Source organism: Geotrypetes seraphini, chromosome 2 (assembly GCF_902459505.1).
Source record: "Geotrypetes seraphini chromosome 2, aGeoSer1.1, whole genome shotgun sequence".
Lineage (NCBI taxonomy): Eukaryota > Metazoa > Chordata > Amphibia > Gymnophiona > Dermophiidae > Geotrypetes > Geotrypetes seraphini.
In genome coordinates, this window is record NC_047085.1 from 497,350,705 (window position 1) to 497,367,116 (window position 16,412).

The 16,412-nt window shown below is 42.8% G+C and overlaps 1 protein-coding gene across 1 annotated transcript in view; it reads right to left on the reverse strand.

The window, feature by feature from the left end:
- Window positions 1–16,412, reverse strand: part of GBE1 (1,4-alpha-glucan branching enzyme 1) — a 130,121-nt gene that overhangs the window by 100,229 nt on the left and 13,480 nt on the right. The window contains exons 2-3 of the mRNA XM_033932016.1: window positions 6,465–6,634; window positions 718–833 (exon numbers count right to left, since the gene is read on the reverse strand). Of these exons, the coding sequence (XP_033787907.1) occupies window positions 718–833; window positions 6,465–6,634 (286 nt within the window). The remainder of the gene's footprint in view (window positions 1–717; window positions 834–6,464; window positions 6,635–16,412) is intronic.

Genomic DNA, 16,412 nt, shown 5'->3' on the forward strand with positions numbered 1-16,412 from the left:
AAGTTTGCAAATGTTTTGCTCGTCTTGCAAAACACTCGCAAACCGGTGCACTCGTAAACCGAGGTACCACTGTATGTCTCAACAGTTTTGGGGTTCAGTAATAAGTATATTTCCTGATTTGTCTAGAATAACTCAATCCAGAAGAAGGGAATTCTTGAGATATAAACCTAGAGTTCTTGGCTTGATAAGCTCATTCTTATTGAAATTTCCTTGTCACAATTGTTAGATTGTATTTTGGCAAGGGAATATTCTGTTACAGTCTTCCCTCAGATGTTCCTTAACCAGTATGTCGTAGGTCAATCGAAGCACCTTTTATGATATAAGTATACTCTTATTTCTAAGTTATTTATTTCTTTTAAGGCTTCTTTCATATATTGTGGGCTAAAGATGATGTGTTTGATTTTCTTATGTTTTATTTTTTAATAGATTGTCAGTATGTATATGTCCTTCATTTATGCTGCTTATTTGCTGAATGTACTGTATATATGTAAATTGGATTAAAAAAACAAAAACTCTAGAAAATGCATCTGGAAAATTTATGGCGTTTCATGGTTTTCTCTAACATCGTCACTCCACAGAGTTTTTTTTGTTTTCTCTGGATTTTCTTCTTTGTGGATATTTTGGGGTCAATTCCTTTTGTTTCAAGGATCTTCTGCATAAAAAAGTGCTGTGGCATACTATACAAGTTACAGATCCCAAACTAGTAAAGTCCCTTACCTTTAATTTTGATCCATGAGGAATAGGTGGTGATTTATCTTCTCTAGGAGGAACATAAAGCTCCCATTTTCCAAAGTGTGTTTTTTTATATGGGTGAGAAAAAGGATTCCAGCCATCTGCAAAACAAATATACAAAAATTTAGATTTACAGAATCTAAGAAACTTAGGGCTCCTTTTATCAAGCCACGCAAGTGGTTTAACGCGCGTAATACCACACGCTAAACTGCCGGCCGCGCTAGCCACTAACGCCTCCCTTGAGCAGACGGCAGTTTTCAGGCCAGTGAATTACAGAATTACAGAATCACAGAATTACAGTCATTAAACAAACCATAGCAAAAAAGGAAATAACAAAATGGTCATTTTCAAAAAAGTTTGCATACCCTTAGTTCTTTTAATATCATGATTAACCCCTTTTGCATCAATGACAACTTGCAACAAATTTTCTGGTAATTGTGAATAAGGCCCTTTGTTTTTTTATATGCTGTCCATTCTTCTTGGTAAGAAACCTCTATATCAGGGGTGTCCAACCTGCGGCCCCGGTCGAGGGCGATGCAGTGTCTTCCTGTGTTGCCCCCAGGTGTTTACCGTCTTGCCAGCTCCCTCCTCTGTCTTGCTACAGCGTTTATACGGCCCCAGAAAATTTTTTTTCAGCCAATGAAGCCCAGGGAAGCCAAAAGGTTGGACACCCCTGCTCTATATCATGTAAATTCTTTGGTTGTCTAGCATGAACTGCATGTTTTGAGCTCTCCCTAGTGGCTCAATGATGTCAAGATCAAGAAGATTGTGGTGGCCATTCCAGAACCTTCACTCTTTTCTGATAAAGCCACTGAAGGCTCAACTTGGCCTTATGTATTAGATCATCGTCATATTGGAAAGGTTAAGTGCACCCTATGTACAGCTTCCTAGCTGATGAATACAAAATTCCCTTTCAAATTTTCTATTAAGATGCTGCATTCATCCTGCCATCAATTTTAACTAAATTCCCTGTACCACTGAAGCTCACCCCCCCCCCCCAAAAAAAAAAACAAAACACAGCAGTGATCCAATCCATCTCCATACTTCATTGTAGGGATGTTGTGCTTCTCTTCGTAGGCCTTGTTGATTCCTGTCCTGTTTTCATGGTTGTGACCATAAAGTTCAATTTTGGTCTCATCACTCCAAATTAATTTATTCTAGAAGTTTTTGGGCTTCTCTAGGTGCTGTTGGAGTACAGTACTCCACCGATATTCGCGGGGGTTCCGTTCCAGGAACTCCCGCGAATACGGTTTTTAGTGGGGAAAACAGGAGAGGTCAGTTGGAGAGGCAGGAGAGCAGCCGGAGCGCCTGCGAGTGAAGGAAATCACTTGCGGTATGCTCCTACCGCCTCTTCCTGCACTAAAGTCGGGCCTCACCAATCAGGAGTTGCCATAGTAAAGGGTTTCTTGGCCTTTAAAAGAGTGGCAACAACCACATCAGAGTAGCCCCCCCCCCCCCCCGAATCAAGGCCTTGCGCTCAAGAGCCATGCTGTAAGACTAAAGTACTAGGGGTTCTCCATAGGAACCAGTCCCTGACTAAGAAGGTCGCGATAAAGAGAGTTGTAGAATTGTCTGAGAAGACTCGGATCACCTGTCCTTCCAGACTTCCCCAATCGAATGGTAGAGTAGAAAAGAGATGACTGTGTGACTTTGGTTTGCTGGCTACTCTACCATTGAGTGTCCCCTGATGAAGGCATCATAGATGCCAAAACTTGGATCCTAGTTGGAACGTTTTATTAATATAATAAAGCCGATTGTTTGGTTGTAAAGGACATCTCTCTTGGCTTTTTCTTGCTTTTGGTTTTGTTTGTCTGTTTAAGATAAAACATTGAGCAGATGGTGTCTGCTGGGGGGGGTCCAATTGTAACTATCATAGAGAGTCAGTAATGAGCTCAGCCCCGCAGCCTTCAAGAGCCGGCTTACTGTGGGGTCTTCCTCTTGAGTCAAGAGCCACCGCAGTTTTTTGCGTACTTGCCCAATTAGTGATCCTTTCTCCCAGCAGGGAAGACTCGCTTTGCAAGAGCAAGGCCATACAGTCTGGCCCCTTGTCTTCAGAGTCCCTGTCAGAACTGTCCACGGGATCCTGGCCAGCCTTTGTAATTGGGACAGAACTGAATGCAACACTCAAGCACTCAAGGTAAAGTCGCACCATGGGGCGAGATAGCAGCAATATAATAGTCTTGCTCTTATTTTCCATTTCTTTCCTAATAATTTCAAGTATCCCGTTTGCTCCCCTGCAGAGCCCGCTGCTCACTGCCAGACCTCCTAAAAAGATCAAGATCCCTTTAAGTAACTCCACCTTTGCATTGTTTAAAATGGTTCTGCTTCCTAAGTGGATTTATGTAATGCAAATCTTTCCTAGGTATGTGACTAATAGGGATCTCGGTCTCTATCAGAAAATCTTGTGCAAATTTCTTTGGAACAATAAGAAACCCTGACTGACTCTTGTGCAGCTCTCCTTGCCAGTGGGGCGAGGTGGCCTTGCTTTGCGCAGATATAATATAGCTTGTCTCCTTCGACACTTAGTTGATTGGATAAAGTCTACTCAGTATTAAACGCCAGTGACTTTGGAACAGCTGATGGCACCGACGCATTTGTTATACTATCTTCATGCAAAAAGACCTCATCGGATTTTCCCTATTCGCTCCCATCCTCTGTTGAAATCTATGAGACAGTGTTGGCAATGGTTGTGTAAACGTATGCAGTTGCCTTTTACATCCACTATTTTACTGCCCTTATGGGAGAATCGTGATTTGGACCCGGACACCTCCAAGTTTCTATTTGCTCCGCTGGGCAGGACGTGGTGAATGAGCATGGATTTCCTCTTTCTTTTCAAGATCTTCAGGCTCGAGGTACTTTGCTAGCCAGAGATTGGTTGTGTTATGGTTAAATTTCTCAATATCTACACTCCCTGGACTCCACCACCTTAAATGAATAATAATAATTTATTTCTTGTATACCACTATACCAGAAGTTCGAAGCGGTTCACAACAAAAAATATATACAGTCAATATCTAAAATACAGAATAAGCAGTCAATGTCTAAATACAAAATAGAAACAACCAGTAAAAATCAATAAAAGTTAAGACAATAGCACAATTAGGATGTAAAAAGCTGTTAAGAATTCATGATAGATTTGGCAGTAACATGACTAAGAGAAAAACATGTCAAACAAGCATGTTTTTAGTGATTTTCTAAAGTCAAAATAGGAAGTGGCCTCAAGTATTAATTTTCCAAGCCAAGTATGGTGGATATGATCTGGGAAACCTTGACACTATCTCGACAATCCCGGACCAGCCTTTCCTTTCACCAAGTTAGCTTGGGCAGTTTTCGTGTGCCCTGGGACTACGATGCTGTGGCAGTTGTGTGGAACCAAGATCTTGCCACTTCTAAACAGATAAGTGGGGATGGTTTGCGTCTTCTAATGAAACGTCTTTTGCGATCGTCTCGTTCAATTGCTTTGCAAGAACAACAGTACAAGTTTTTATTACGGCTCTATATTTACCCTTATAAAGGCATATATGGCTGGATTTGCTTCTCATGCCTTTTGCCCAAAGTGCCAGTCCACACCAGCTGGTTTGTTCCATATGTTCTAGTCCTGTGACCGAGTGTAAGCCTTTTGGTCTTTTGTCGTCTCTATCTGCAGACGATATTATAACGCAGAATTCCTCTGCAGGCGGATGTTATGCTTTTTTCACAATTTTCCTCTTTGGGACTGTCTAGGGGTCATTCTCAACTGTTACAAAAAGCTTCCTTGTTGGCTAGGAAATGTATTCTTTTATTGTGGAGACAGGCTAAAGTTCCTACTGTTACCATGTGGAGAAATGAGGTGTATCTTTTTTTAATATATGAATATTTGAATGTGAAAAATGGTGGTCCTAGGCGTTGGAGAAAATTTTGGGCTATTTGGGCGCCTGTTTGGAACAACTTATCCCATACAGCCCAAAGTGCTCTCCTGAACTTTTGACACTGGAGTGCTGGGGGTGGGTTGGTAATAGTGGTCTGTTTTTGAGTCTGTATGGTCTGTGCGAAGAACAACGCACTAGACTTTCTTATCACTTGTTTTTTTTTTGGGCTATGTTTCTGAATGTTTTGTGTTAAAATAATAAAAAATATTAAAAAAAAAAAAAAAAGTTATGTCTTTTGGGCTCCATGGATTCTACACTTCTACGCTGTCACTGTTCTGAGGCTCTGGAAGAGATTTTCTCCTAGCAGACATGCCCAAAAGCCTGAGGACTCCATTCCTGCCAGATTTAAGGCACAGTGAGGAGTTTTGAAGGATCTGGAGAACTTTGAAAAAAATAAAAATTGGGAAATCCATGATGGCTTCTGCAGCATTTTGGGGCCAAAAAAGGCTCAAAACCACCTTAACTAAAAACAAAAAAAAATTCTGAAAACAGGATTTTAGAGGGGGACCCTCAAGAAAATGGCAGAAACCTTTAAAAACAGCTCTTTCAGACACCCCCCACTCCGATTTTGTCTGTAGGCTGTAATAGCCTTCCTCACTGTGACAAAAGCAGTAAAGGTACTGCAGCCCACCTCAGCTCTAAGTAGCAGCTTGATCTGGGAGAACAATGAGCGTCTCAGTCAGTCAGTCCTCTAAACGCTGAGATCTTCGTGCCGAAGTCAAACTTATACTCATCCCCCACAGAACCACACACATGTGGGGGAGGCGGGTTTGCGAAATCGCAGCCAGCACCCTGAAGAGCCCCTTGCAGGTGCCTTAACAGCCTGCGCTCAAGTCCCTGCGATTCAGTAGACGAGCTAGCCTACTAGGGATACAGACCCTGAGCTCCACAAAGTTTCTGCAGGCTTGCCAAACAGGTCTCCAAGGGAATAATATGTCAGCTACAGACCTAAGACTGCTTCTTCTCCATGCAGGCAGAGTTTACTCCCACACTAGGGAGCTCTGGTGCACTGAAATCCACAAACACTGTGAAAAAAAAACACCATAAATAATAAAGAAATATACAGAGCAGATCAGAGAGACACCTTCCAGAAGGAAAAACTGAAGGGAGCAGCAGAACCCTCTGGAGGAGGAGGCATTAAACCTGGAGGGGATTCCTTCTGCATGGCTCACAAGCATGCGAAGAATATCCTACTATCCATAATAATGCATTTATTGCACTAGAAATAAATTTACCAAACACCAGTAAAACTTACAATTTTCTTTCAAAACTAACCCTGACTCAAGGGTAGAATAGTTTTCATTTTTCTAATTTTAGAGGTCGGGACAGGGGTTTGAGCACCGGAAGCAGCGTCAGTAATAGGACTGGAATCAAAACTTTCCACGTCTTTTTAAGTTAGGTGCTATTTTTCTGGAAGCAGTGCACAGATTGATGTGATATTCCCCTAAAGCAGCCAGAGGATCCTTGTTGGGTTATGTTGGGACGACTTAGACAGTCTGCTGTCTCACACCAAGTAAGTTTTTTTTCAACTATATTAGTGCACCAATACGACACATTGCCAGATGCTTTGCCTACACTGCAAATGTGATTGTTTTGAGGTTGGAGTTTTTTTAAAGCCTATGACTGTGGTTAAGACAATGAGTGGACTGTTTGATCTCTTATCGCTGTCACATAAGTGAGGCATTTTTCCTCTACCTCTTGTTATTTTGTGGTGTGGATAAGCTTTCTGACTGTAGCAGACTTCTTCCCATCAACCATATTTATAATATGGGTTTAAATTAAAATTCCCATTTCTTACAGATTAGTGATAGACATAGTACTCACTGAAATCACCCGTGAGGAAGACCGCTTCAGCTCCTGGAGCCCATTCTCTGCAGTAAAGCCCACCATCTGCCTGCCTGTTGACACCAAAGGACTCGTAACTTCTTGAAAACTTGTCAAGACCACTTTCATTTTCTTCAATGCCCTTCAAGCGGGAGCAAAACTGGGTGTACCTTGAAAAGTAAATGTAGAGATAGTCAAACAAAATCTCTAAAACAGTCATCTGCTGAGAGACTATTTCACAAACTATACTATATATAGTCAATTAAAAGAGCAACCATGACAATTTTCTACACCTCAGTGCTTCATAATTCAGACTGACTTACTGCTAAGATAACACTAAACCAGAGGCAAATATTTTGCCTAGATTTGTACTTGTTATAAAACCATAAAAGATAACAGTTTACTATGAAAAATATGTAAGTTTTCTGTAAAACCAGCACCGACACTAATGCTTTAAAAATTTAGTAGTCGGACAAATGGCCAACTAGTCCAGTATCCTATGTCCAGCAGTGGCCAATCCAGGTCACAAGTACCTGGCAGAAATCCAAATAGTATCAACATTCCATGCTAACAATCCAGGGCAAGCATTAGCATCCCCTCTATCTCAATAGAAGACTATGGACTTTTCTTCCAGAAACTTGTCCAAAACTTTAAATCTAACTAGGCTAACCCCTGTCTCCACATCCTCTGTCAATGAGTTCCAGAACTCAGAAAGTCATTGAGTGAAAAAAAATATTTCCTCCTAGTTCTTTTAAAAAAGTATTTCCATGTTAACTTCATTGAGTGTCTCCCTGGTATTAGTACTTGAAAGAGTGAAAATTTGATTCACTTTTACCTTTTCTACAGCACTTAAGATTTTGTAGACCTCAATCATCTCATTTCAAGCTAAAGAGCCCTAACCTCTTTAGCCTTTCCTCATACGACATGTATTCCACCCCCCTCGGTATCATTTGGTCACTCTTGTCAAATTTCAAATTTCACTACATCTTTGAGATATAACGGCCAGAACTGAAAACAACACTCAAGGTAAAGTCGCACCATGTCTTGCTCTTATTTTCCATCTCTTTCCTAATAATTTCAAGTATCCTGTTTGTTTTTTTGGCCACCGCCAGACATTGGGCAGAAAATTTTAACATGAAGGAGCATAATCAAAAAATACGATTTTCGGAAAAAAATATATATATATATTTTGGATGTACTTTTCGAGAATGGAAATTTTTGCACTGTCAACTTTGGGCCATTAGCGCCCTACTTCCAAATTGAACTTAAGACGTATTGCACTGGAAATACATTTCCCAAAACTAATAGTTTTAAAGTCCCTTTTTCACCTTTGTTGTCTGGAGATTTATTTTTCCATCAAGTTGGTTCCAGTTTCTCTTTTTTCTGCTTTCCTGTCTTCTGAAAATTCTTCAAGCGGTTGCTGTCCATTGGTTCCTTCTCCCATGGTCTAGCATTTCTCTCTTCCCTCCCTCCCATTGTACAGCATTCTCACACCCTTCTATCCTGGATCATTTTCCCTCTTTTTCCCCTCCCCACACCTGCACAACATTCTTCCTCTCTCCTCTAGGGTGCATCTTTCGCACCCCCTCTACTGCCACATCTAACATTTCTTCCTTTCTTATACCTTGGACCATGTACAGCATCTTTTGTCCCTACACATCAGCCCCATGCCCAACATTTCTCCTCTTTATCACCCCGCCACATCTCTCCCTCCATTCCTTCCACCATCATGTTCAACATTCCTCCCTCTTGCATTCCTTTCAATCTGTCCCACTGTTTCCTCTCCATCACCGTATCCAACATTTCTCCCTCTCAACTTTCTCTTCCCTGTGCATCTTCTACCTCACTACTCTCCCTTCGTATGCCCAATTCTCCTCTTTCTTCCATTTCCCATGTGCACCATCTTTCATTCCCTCTCACTCACACACCCATGACAAACAATTCTTCCTTTCTATTCCCTCCCCCACCTCAGCATCTTTCCCTCCCTCCTATGTCCCAAGTTCGTGCCCCCTTCTTTTCTCCCTTCTGTATCCCAAGTTCATGTCCCTCCCTCCCTTCTGTGTCCCAAGTTTATGCCCCTCCCTCCTTTCTTCATCCTAAGTTCATGCCCCTCCCATGTACCAATGTGCTCCCAAGTTCATGCCACCTATCTCTCCCTTCCTTGTCCCAACATGTTCACTCCCTCTCTCCTTTCTGTAGCCCAGCTACTTTATGCACCCTTTCCGCAAGACTGTACCAGAGCTGTCCAGGTGGGCCGCTTCCTTTCTGTCTTCCTGTCACACTAGCTTTCTTTGCTGGGTGGCAGTTCCTGCACATTGCTGATCTGGAAGCCTTCCCTTGTCAGCTCTGATGTTGCAGGGAAAGCTTTCGGGTCAGCTACTGGTGGCATGCTGGGAACGCTGGACATGGCTTTGTAGAGGGGTAAATGTGGCTGGAGAGCAGGAAGGAGATACTGTTTGGATACACTACACACTGGTAAAAGCCCCTCGAGGTGCCTCAAATATGTCATGTTAGGATCGCTGTTTCCAACTCTTGTATTAAGTCCTGCATTGCACTAAGGACTACACGAGGGCCGTTCAAAAAGTATCAGACCTTAATTTTTATTGCATAAACAAATAAAGCTAGGGAGGTGTGGTTTGTGCACATATGTAGGCGCATGCTTTAATTTTTTCCCACCTACAGAAGTCGGTCGCTGGCAGACCGACGATGAGTGAAGAAGTGTAAGTGAGCACCATCGGATTTTCATTTTTGACAAAATAAATTTTGTGTAAAGTCTGGCGATTCCCAAGTGGAAACGATCTGCAAGACTCAACATGCCTTCGGGGACAAAGCAATGGGCACCACATAAATAATGGAGTGGTACAACTGCTTCAGAGATGGCCGCACATCAGTGGAGAGTGAAGCACGTTCTGGTAGGTCCCTCAACATCCAGAAATGAGATCGTCATTGACCAAGTGAGGACCCTGGTTATGCAGGATCATCGAATCACAATCAGAGAACTTGCAGACGAGGCAAGAATCAGCATTGAATCCATTCATTCCATTTTGACTGAGGATTTGGGCTTCAGGAGAATTTCAGCAACGATCAAGCAGAAGCAACTCCGTTTTGGAGATCTCACAAGACATGCTGGAGACTGTGACCAATGATCCCAACTTCCTCAGCACAGTGATCATTGGCGATGAGTCCTGGGTTTATGGGTAAGACCCAGAAACCAAGTTGATGTCATCACAATGGAAGCATTCAACATCTCTGAGGCCAAAAAAAGCAAGGCAGGTCCGCAGCAATGTCAAAGTCATGCTGATCGTCTTCTTTGACTCCAGTGGCATGATTCATCATGAATACATACCACATGGCACAACCATCACCAAGGGGTACTACCAAGAGGTTCTGCGTCACCTTTGTAACACTGCGGCTGGACCTGTGGATGGTAGGCAATTGGCAGTTCCATCATGATAACGCACCTGCCCATTCTTCACATTTGATACGAAGTTTCCTGGCCAACCATAACACACCTGTGATTCCTCGGTTCATAGTCTTAAGCGCGAGAGACAGACGCGCGCCGACAATTCAGCGCAAGACTTCAGCGTGCCGCAGAAAAACCTTCTTTTAAAGGGCTCCGACAGGGGGTGTTTGTGGGGAACCCCCCCCCCCACTTTACTTAATAGTGATTGTGCTGGCTTTGGGGGGGGGTTTGGGGGCTTGTAACCCCACATTATACTGGAAACTTAACTTTTTCCCTATTTTTTAGGGAAAAAGTTGTTTTCAGTATAATGTGGGGTGTTACACCCCCCACACTTCCCCCAACACCAGCACAATCCTTATTAAGTAGAGTGGGAGGGTTCCCCCCACACACCCCGTCAGAGCCCTTTAAAAGGTTTTTCTGTGGCGCACTGAAGTCTTGCGCTGAATTGTCAGCACTTGTTTGTCTCACGCACTTTTGTCCTGTAATCGATTCCTCAGGCTCCCTACTCTCCCGACATGGCTCTGTGTGACTTCTGGCTTTTCCCCAAGCTGAAAATGCCCCTGAACGGGACCAGATTTCAGTCAAGAGAAGACATCATGCAGAATGCAACGGACCAGTTGCGAGCAATCTCAAATGAGGCGTTCCAGGGTTGCTTCTGACAGTGGCAGAACCATTGGAAGAAGTCTTGTGGCAGCCTAAGGGGACTACTTTGAAGGAGATTAGTACAAGATTGTTGTATCTGAATACAAGTATTTTTTATGAATAAAGGTCTGATACTTTTTGAATGGCCCTCGTATTTAAAATAGCTCCCCTTCTTTTCAGTTCCTGGTCCAGTTGCTCCAAGAAGCAGTCATTTATTACATCTAGGAATTTTACCTCCCTAACACTCTCTGATGTAAATTTATCCAGTCAATGTGGAAGTTAAAAATCACAAAAAAAGATGAGCATAGGAGACACTTTAACCCAAATTAATAAACAGTATGCATATATACAGTATATACCAGTCCAGGACGCTGTGATCTTTAGGCTGCCATTCGGGTCCAAGCCAGGCAGACCTCAGACCCAAGCATGATGACGGGAAAAGGAGCACACAGCCAGCATCTGCCAAAGCCCTCCTGGACTGAAGCGGGACCAAACAGCCTGTGCTCAAGTGCCTGTTAAATCAGGGGCAAGCTTAGCTTCCAGGGGAATGAACTCCTAGCTCCTTGTTAATGCAGGCTGGCTAGACAGGTTCCCTCAAAGGGTTGCCCTGTTAGCTGCAGATTACCATTAACCACTAACTTTAGAAATGTGTCTATCGTGGACCTCTTGAGCACTGGAAAGCCTCAAAATTCAGATTAAAAAAAACATAAAAATAAAACAAGACAGAAGGAAAAACTGGAGGAAAAGGGAATGGGGGACTTGTATACTGCCTTTATGTGGCTTTGGCATTTCAAAGCTTACATTCAAAGTGCTGGGCACTGGAGGATTAAGTGACTTGCCCAGAGTCACAAGAAGCAGCACCGCGATTTGATCTCACAACCTCTGGATGCAGAGGCAGCAGCTCAACCAATGAGCCACAGCACTTCCTTCAGTGAGTCACAGTCATGAGAAGGGCCACAGGCACCTGGGCCAAGAAGAGCCTTAGAAATCCTTCCCAATGCAGCCTGGGCCAATTGGAGTCTTAGGACATGCCCAGTGTAATGCCCCTCCTATGAGGTTTAGGTGATGTCGGGTGTTCGCGGAGGGGGGGGGTGGCAGGAGGAAATGGGCATCCCTCCTGCTGATGGTGCTTCAAGGAGGGTGTCAAGGGATTGCAGGCCAGTGACAGGAGGGAGTGGAAATCTCTCCTGCTGATTTCGGGGGTGGGTCCCCTGCCGCAGCCAGCTCAGCTGATCATGCCAGGGGTATTCTCCCCACCCCCACCCCAAATCAGCTGAGCCGGCTGAACTGGTTCAACTGATCAGGGATTCCCTTTCCGCAATCAGCTGATGGCAAGTGATCCCTCGATCAGGCAGGCGAGATTCTGTAACCAATGACAATGACATGGATGCTAATTAGAGAATCGGGGGTAAGGCATCCGTTTTTTTAAAGACAGATATGATTCTGTCTGTGCAATTTTCAGCCATTTCTTTAGGCAGCTGCTGAGACTGGCTTCCTAATCAGCCCATAAATGCATAATGGAAACTTAATGCAGGAGTCTTTAGTGCCTCCTAAATAGAAGGCAGAAAGGGTTTCTACGTTAATTTTTTTCTTTTAATTGCCTCACGCTAATAGTTACATTAGTGCACCACTATTAATAAAACAAATAGAAGAGGAAGACCATTTTACAGTCAAGTTAAAAATGGCCTTAACATATGGAGAAAATACATATTAGTGTATGGCCTTAGCATACCTGAGGCAATGGAATCAAAAATCAGTCTGGTAGACATCCCCTATATCTTTAGGTAGATAAAATGCATAGAATTTACTAAGATCGAGTGATGTTTTGTGAAATTCCTCATCTAATTTAAGCAGAAAAAGATTGTAGAACTGTAAAAACAATAAATAAATCAGATTTCTAAAGTTAGTATCCTAGAACTGTTAACTTGTGTTTCATATTACACAAGAAACAAAATCCACTGAAGGGCAGCAGAACAGTTATAGCACTGCCCTTTTCCCAAGTTAATGAGCAGGGCATGCAGTGAAAACGTGACCACCAGCATGACTAAGGAAGACCGTTATTGAGAAAGCATACAGCATAATAGTCTGCAAACATTGCACAGAGGTATACAGGGCTTACATCAACCGCACAGACGAGTACAGCAAAATAAGTAAGACTCAAGTTTTCAGACTTTCCAAATAGCTAGAATATTGCTATAATGGTTATTTTAAAAGCTTTAAGAATTGTTTCAATATTCCTCATTGAACTGCTTAATTTGAAACTACCAGGATATAAAGAGATTTTAGATTTAGCTCAAAAGTTCACAGCAAGTTACATTCAACAATAGTAAATGTAAAGGAATAGTTGTATTTTTTTGTGAATTTTTTCTACTCTGTATTTGAATGACTCGCCCAAAATTAATTAGGCAGAAAGGAAGGGAGCAGAGATATATCCACAGTTGCAAATTAAATTTAACAAAACTTAAGTGGGAACAATTCGTAAGAACAAGAAAAATAGTTGCAGATACGAGATGATCAAATAAGACGTTTTTCTTAAGGTGTTTCGGCTCACCCCTCACCCTCTGACAGAAGATTACCTTGAATGTCCAATATCTGTGGGCATCATCCCACAAGACTGCTCCCAAGATGAGCGAGTGTCAAAGCAAAAGTTATCAGGGCACCACAGCCCCTTGAGCTGGCCTTGGAACACAGCATCACATAAATTGTGCTACCTGTGAAACGTCCCAAATACCAACCTCTTTTTAAAACAGATCATTTTGACCATAAACTGTTTAGATACAAGAATTACCCCTTTAAATGACACCTAGTATTTATGTGGCTGCCACCAGTGACTGGATAAATAAAGTAAAACCTTGGATTTCAAGTAACTTGTTTTGCAAGTGTTTTGCAAGACAAGCAAAACATTTTATTAAATTTTAATTTGATATACAAGCAAAGTCTTGCAATACGAGTACATACAGTATACGCACGTCACATCATCACAACTGAGCCAATGGTTCTTCTCTCTCTGTCGCTGCAAGAGTGTAGTGACTGTTCTAAATGAGCAAAGTCTTGCAATACGAGTACATACAGTATACACGCGTCACATCATCACATCTGAGCCGATGGTTCTTCTCTCTGACGCTGTGGGAGTGTAGGGACTGTTCTAAACATAGAAACATAGAAGATGATGGCAGAAAAGGGCCACTACCCAACAAGTCTGCCCACTCTAATGACCCACCCCCTAATTTCTTCCTTGAAGTGATCTCACATGCTTATCCCATTTTCTCTTAAAATCCAGCACGCTGATGGCCTCAATTACCTGCAGTGGAAGACCATTCCAATGATCAACCACCCTATCGTTGAAGAAATACTTCCTGGTGTCACCATGAAATCTCCCACCCCTGAGTTTTAACGGATGTCCTCTTGTCGCCGTAGGTCCTTTAAGAAAGAAAATTTCCTCTTCTACTTCAATACGGCCCGTGACATATTTGAACATCTCAATCATGTCTCCCCTCTCTCTATGTTCCTCGAGTGAGTATAGCTGCAACTTACCCAGCCATTCCTCATACGGGAGATCCAAGTCCTGAGACCATCCTGGTGGCCATTCGCTAACTCTCTACTAAATGGTATCTTTCACAAAGATTTAAAACGCTTGCAGCTTATTCAAAATACGGCCATTAAAATAATCTCGGGAGCAAAAAAATACGATCATGTTACCCCTTTGCTTCAAAAGGCCCACTGGTTGCCAGTCTCACACAGGGTAACTTATAAAATCGCTCTTCTGGCATTTAAAACAACGCAGACCAACACACCAGCTTTCATAGATAGACTTCTGATTCCATACGACCCCCCAAGAACTTTAAGATCCATCTCTCAATACAACCTTAATATTCCCTCTTTAAAAATCATTGGCACGCGTCGCACCTCCACGTTTTCTGTTACAGCCCCTACAATCTGGAACGCTCTCCCTTTGTATATAAAAATGGAAAAAAACCTAAAAAATTTTAAAAGCAATTTAAAGTGCTTTCTTTTTAACGATGCTTTTAACTGAACTTCTTTCCCTTAACTATTAATTTTACACTGCTCCCCAGTTCCTAAGTGTTTTTCCCTTATATGTTCCTCACTTTTCTATTACAAGTGTATTTCTTCCCCCTTTTCCTTATGTTTCTATGGCCTACGGGTCAACATTTACCCAATTTGTACGGTCTGTTGTCTTGTAGTTTACTATAGGAAAGTATGTTTAATTGTCATTTTTGTTAAATGTTAATACTTTTTACTTTGTACAACGCTTTGTAGTATCGAAAAGGCGTTTAATCAAAAATTGAATAAACTATAACCGACTCAATTCTCTGCACATCTTTTTGATAATGTGGTCTCCAGAATTGTACACAATATTCTAGATGAGGTATCACCATGGATCTGTACAATGACATTATAACTTCGGGCTTCCGGCTGACAAAAATTCTTCGGATACAACCCATCGTTTGTCTAGCCTTGGATGAAGCTTTCTCCATTTGATTGGCAGTCTTCATGTCATCACTAATGATCACTCCCAAGTCCCGTTCTGCTGCAGTTCTTGTTAAGGTCTCACCATTTAGGGTGTAAGTTCTGCATGGATTTCTGCTACCAAGGTGCATGACCTTACACTTTTTGGCATTAAAACTTAGTGGCCAAGTTGAGGACCAATGTTCCAGTAAGAGTAGGTCCTGCGTCATACAGGCGTCATAAACAAGCAAAGTCTTGCAATACGAGTACGTATAGTATGTTGTATTAAGGTTTTTGGGTTGTGGAACGAATCGTCTGAGTTTCCATTATTTCCTATGGGGAAATCTGCTTTGATATACGAGTGCTTTGGATTACAAACATTCTTCTGGAACAAATTATGCTCGCAAACCAAGGTTTTACTATTCTTTTTAATATCAAACTCACTGCCTGTGATGCATGATGACATAGTAGATGGCATGGATGGGCACTTTTGCAAAGTGCCTTGGAGCTGCAGGGGGAGCCCAAGGAAGAAACACCCAAACAAGATGTACAAGCAACGAGAGGTAGGAGGATGGAGAACCACACCCTCCAGCAGGGTCTTGCAGGACCAAGTCACAGATCTCACCCAGTGGATGTCCAAGAGTGCAACTGGGGCAGCGGAACAAGGCTCCAAGCTGGACCATGTGTTATTTGGGGTTAAGTAACCTGGGAGCAGCCATTAGGCTCAACTTTGCAGTGCAGCCTCAGGCAGCAGAGCTGGATGCTAGGGCAAGGACCAGAGCACCAGCCTGAACAACCTACCATCTACTAGAGATAGAGAAAAATACAGGAACTCTTTCAGTACACCAGCACGAGTATCAGCCCGAGCCCAAGTCTGCATATGGGATTGGCTCTATGGCCTGAAGAGCCAGCAGCTTCTTTATCGTAGCCCGAACTTTGATGGCTTTCTCCGGCCGGCTAGTCAGTTACAAAGCGGTCTGGCAAGGGGGCACAGAACTTGATTTTGTACCCCTCCCGGATTACGTCTAGAACCCAGAGGTCTGTGCCAATCTGAGACCAGACCGACCAAAAGGCTGACAATCTGCCCCCTATCTGGGGGAGCCTGGCTCCTGGTCTGGAGTCATAGTGGCTGGTGAGGGACGAGAGCCCAAAACTTGCTGTCTCTTCCTCCATTGAACCTCCAACATGATCCCTAAAAGGGTCTTTGCATCATTTGGCCTCCCAATTACAAACAAAATCTTCAGGAGCCTTGAAAATTGCCCTCACCTCCCAACTCTGGGCTGTCCAGAGTCTGCTGTCTGGTAAGGACTTGAGGTGATGGTCCATCACACTGGCCATCAGGTTATCCAGGTCCTTGCCAAAGAGCATCTACCTCT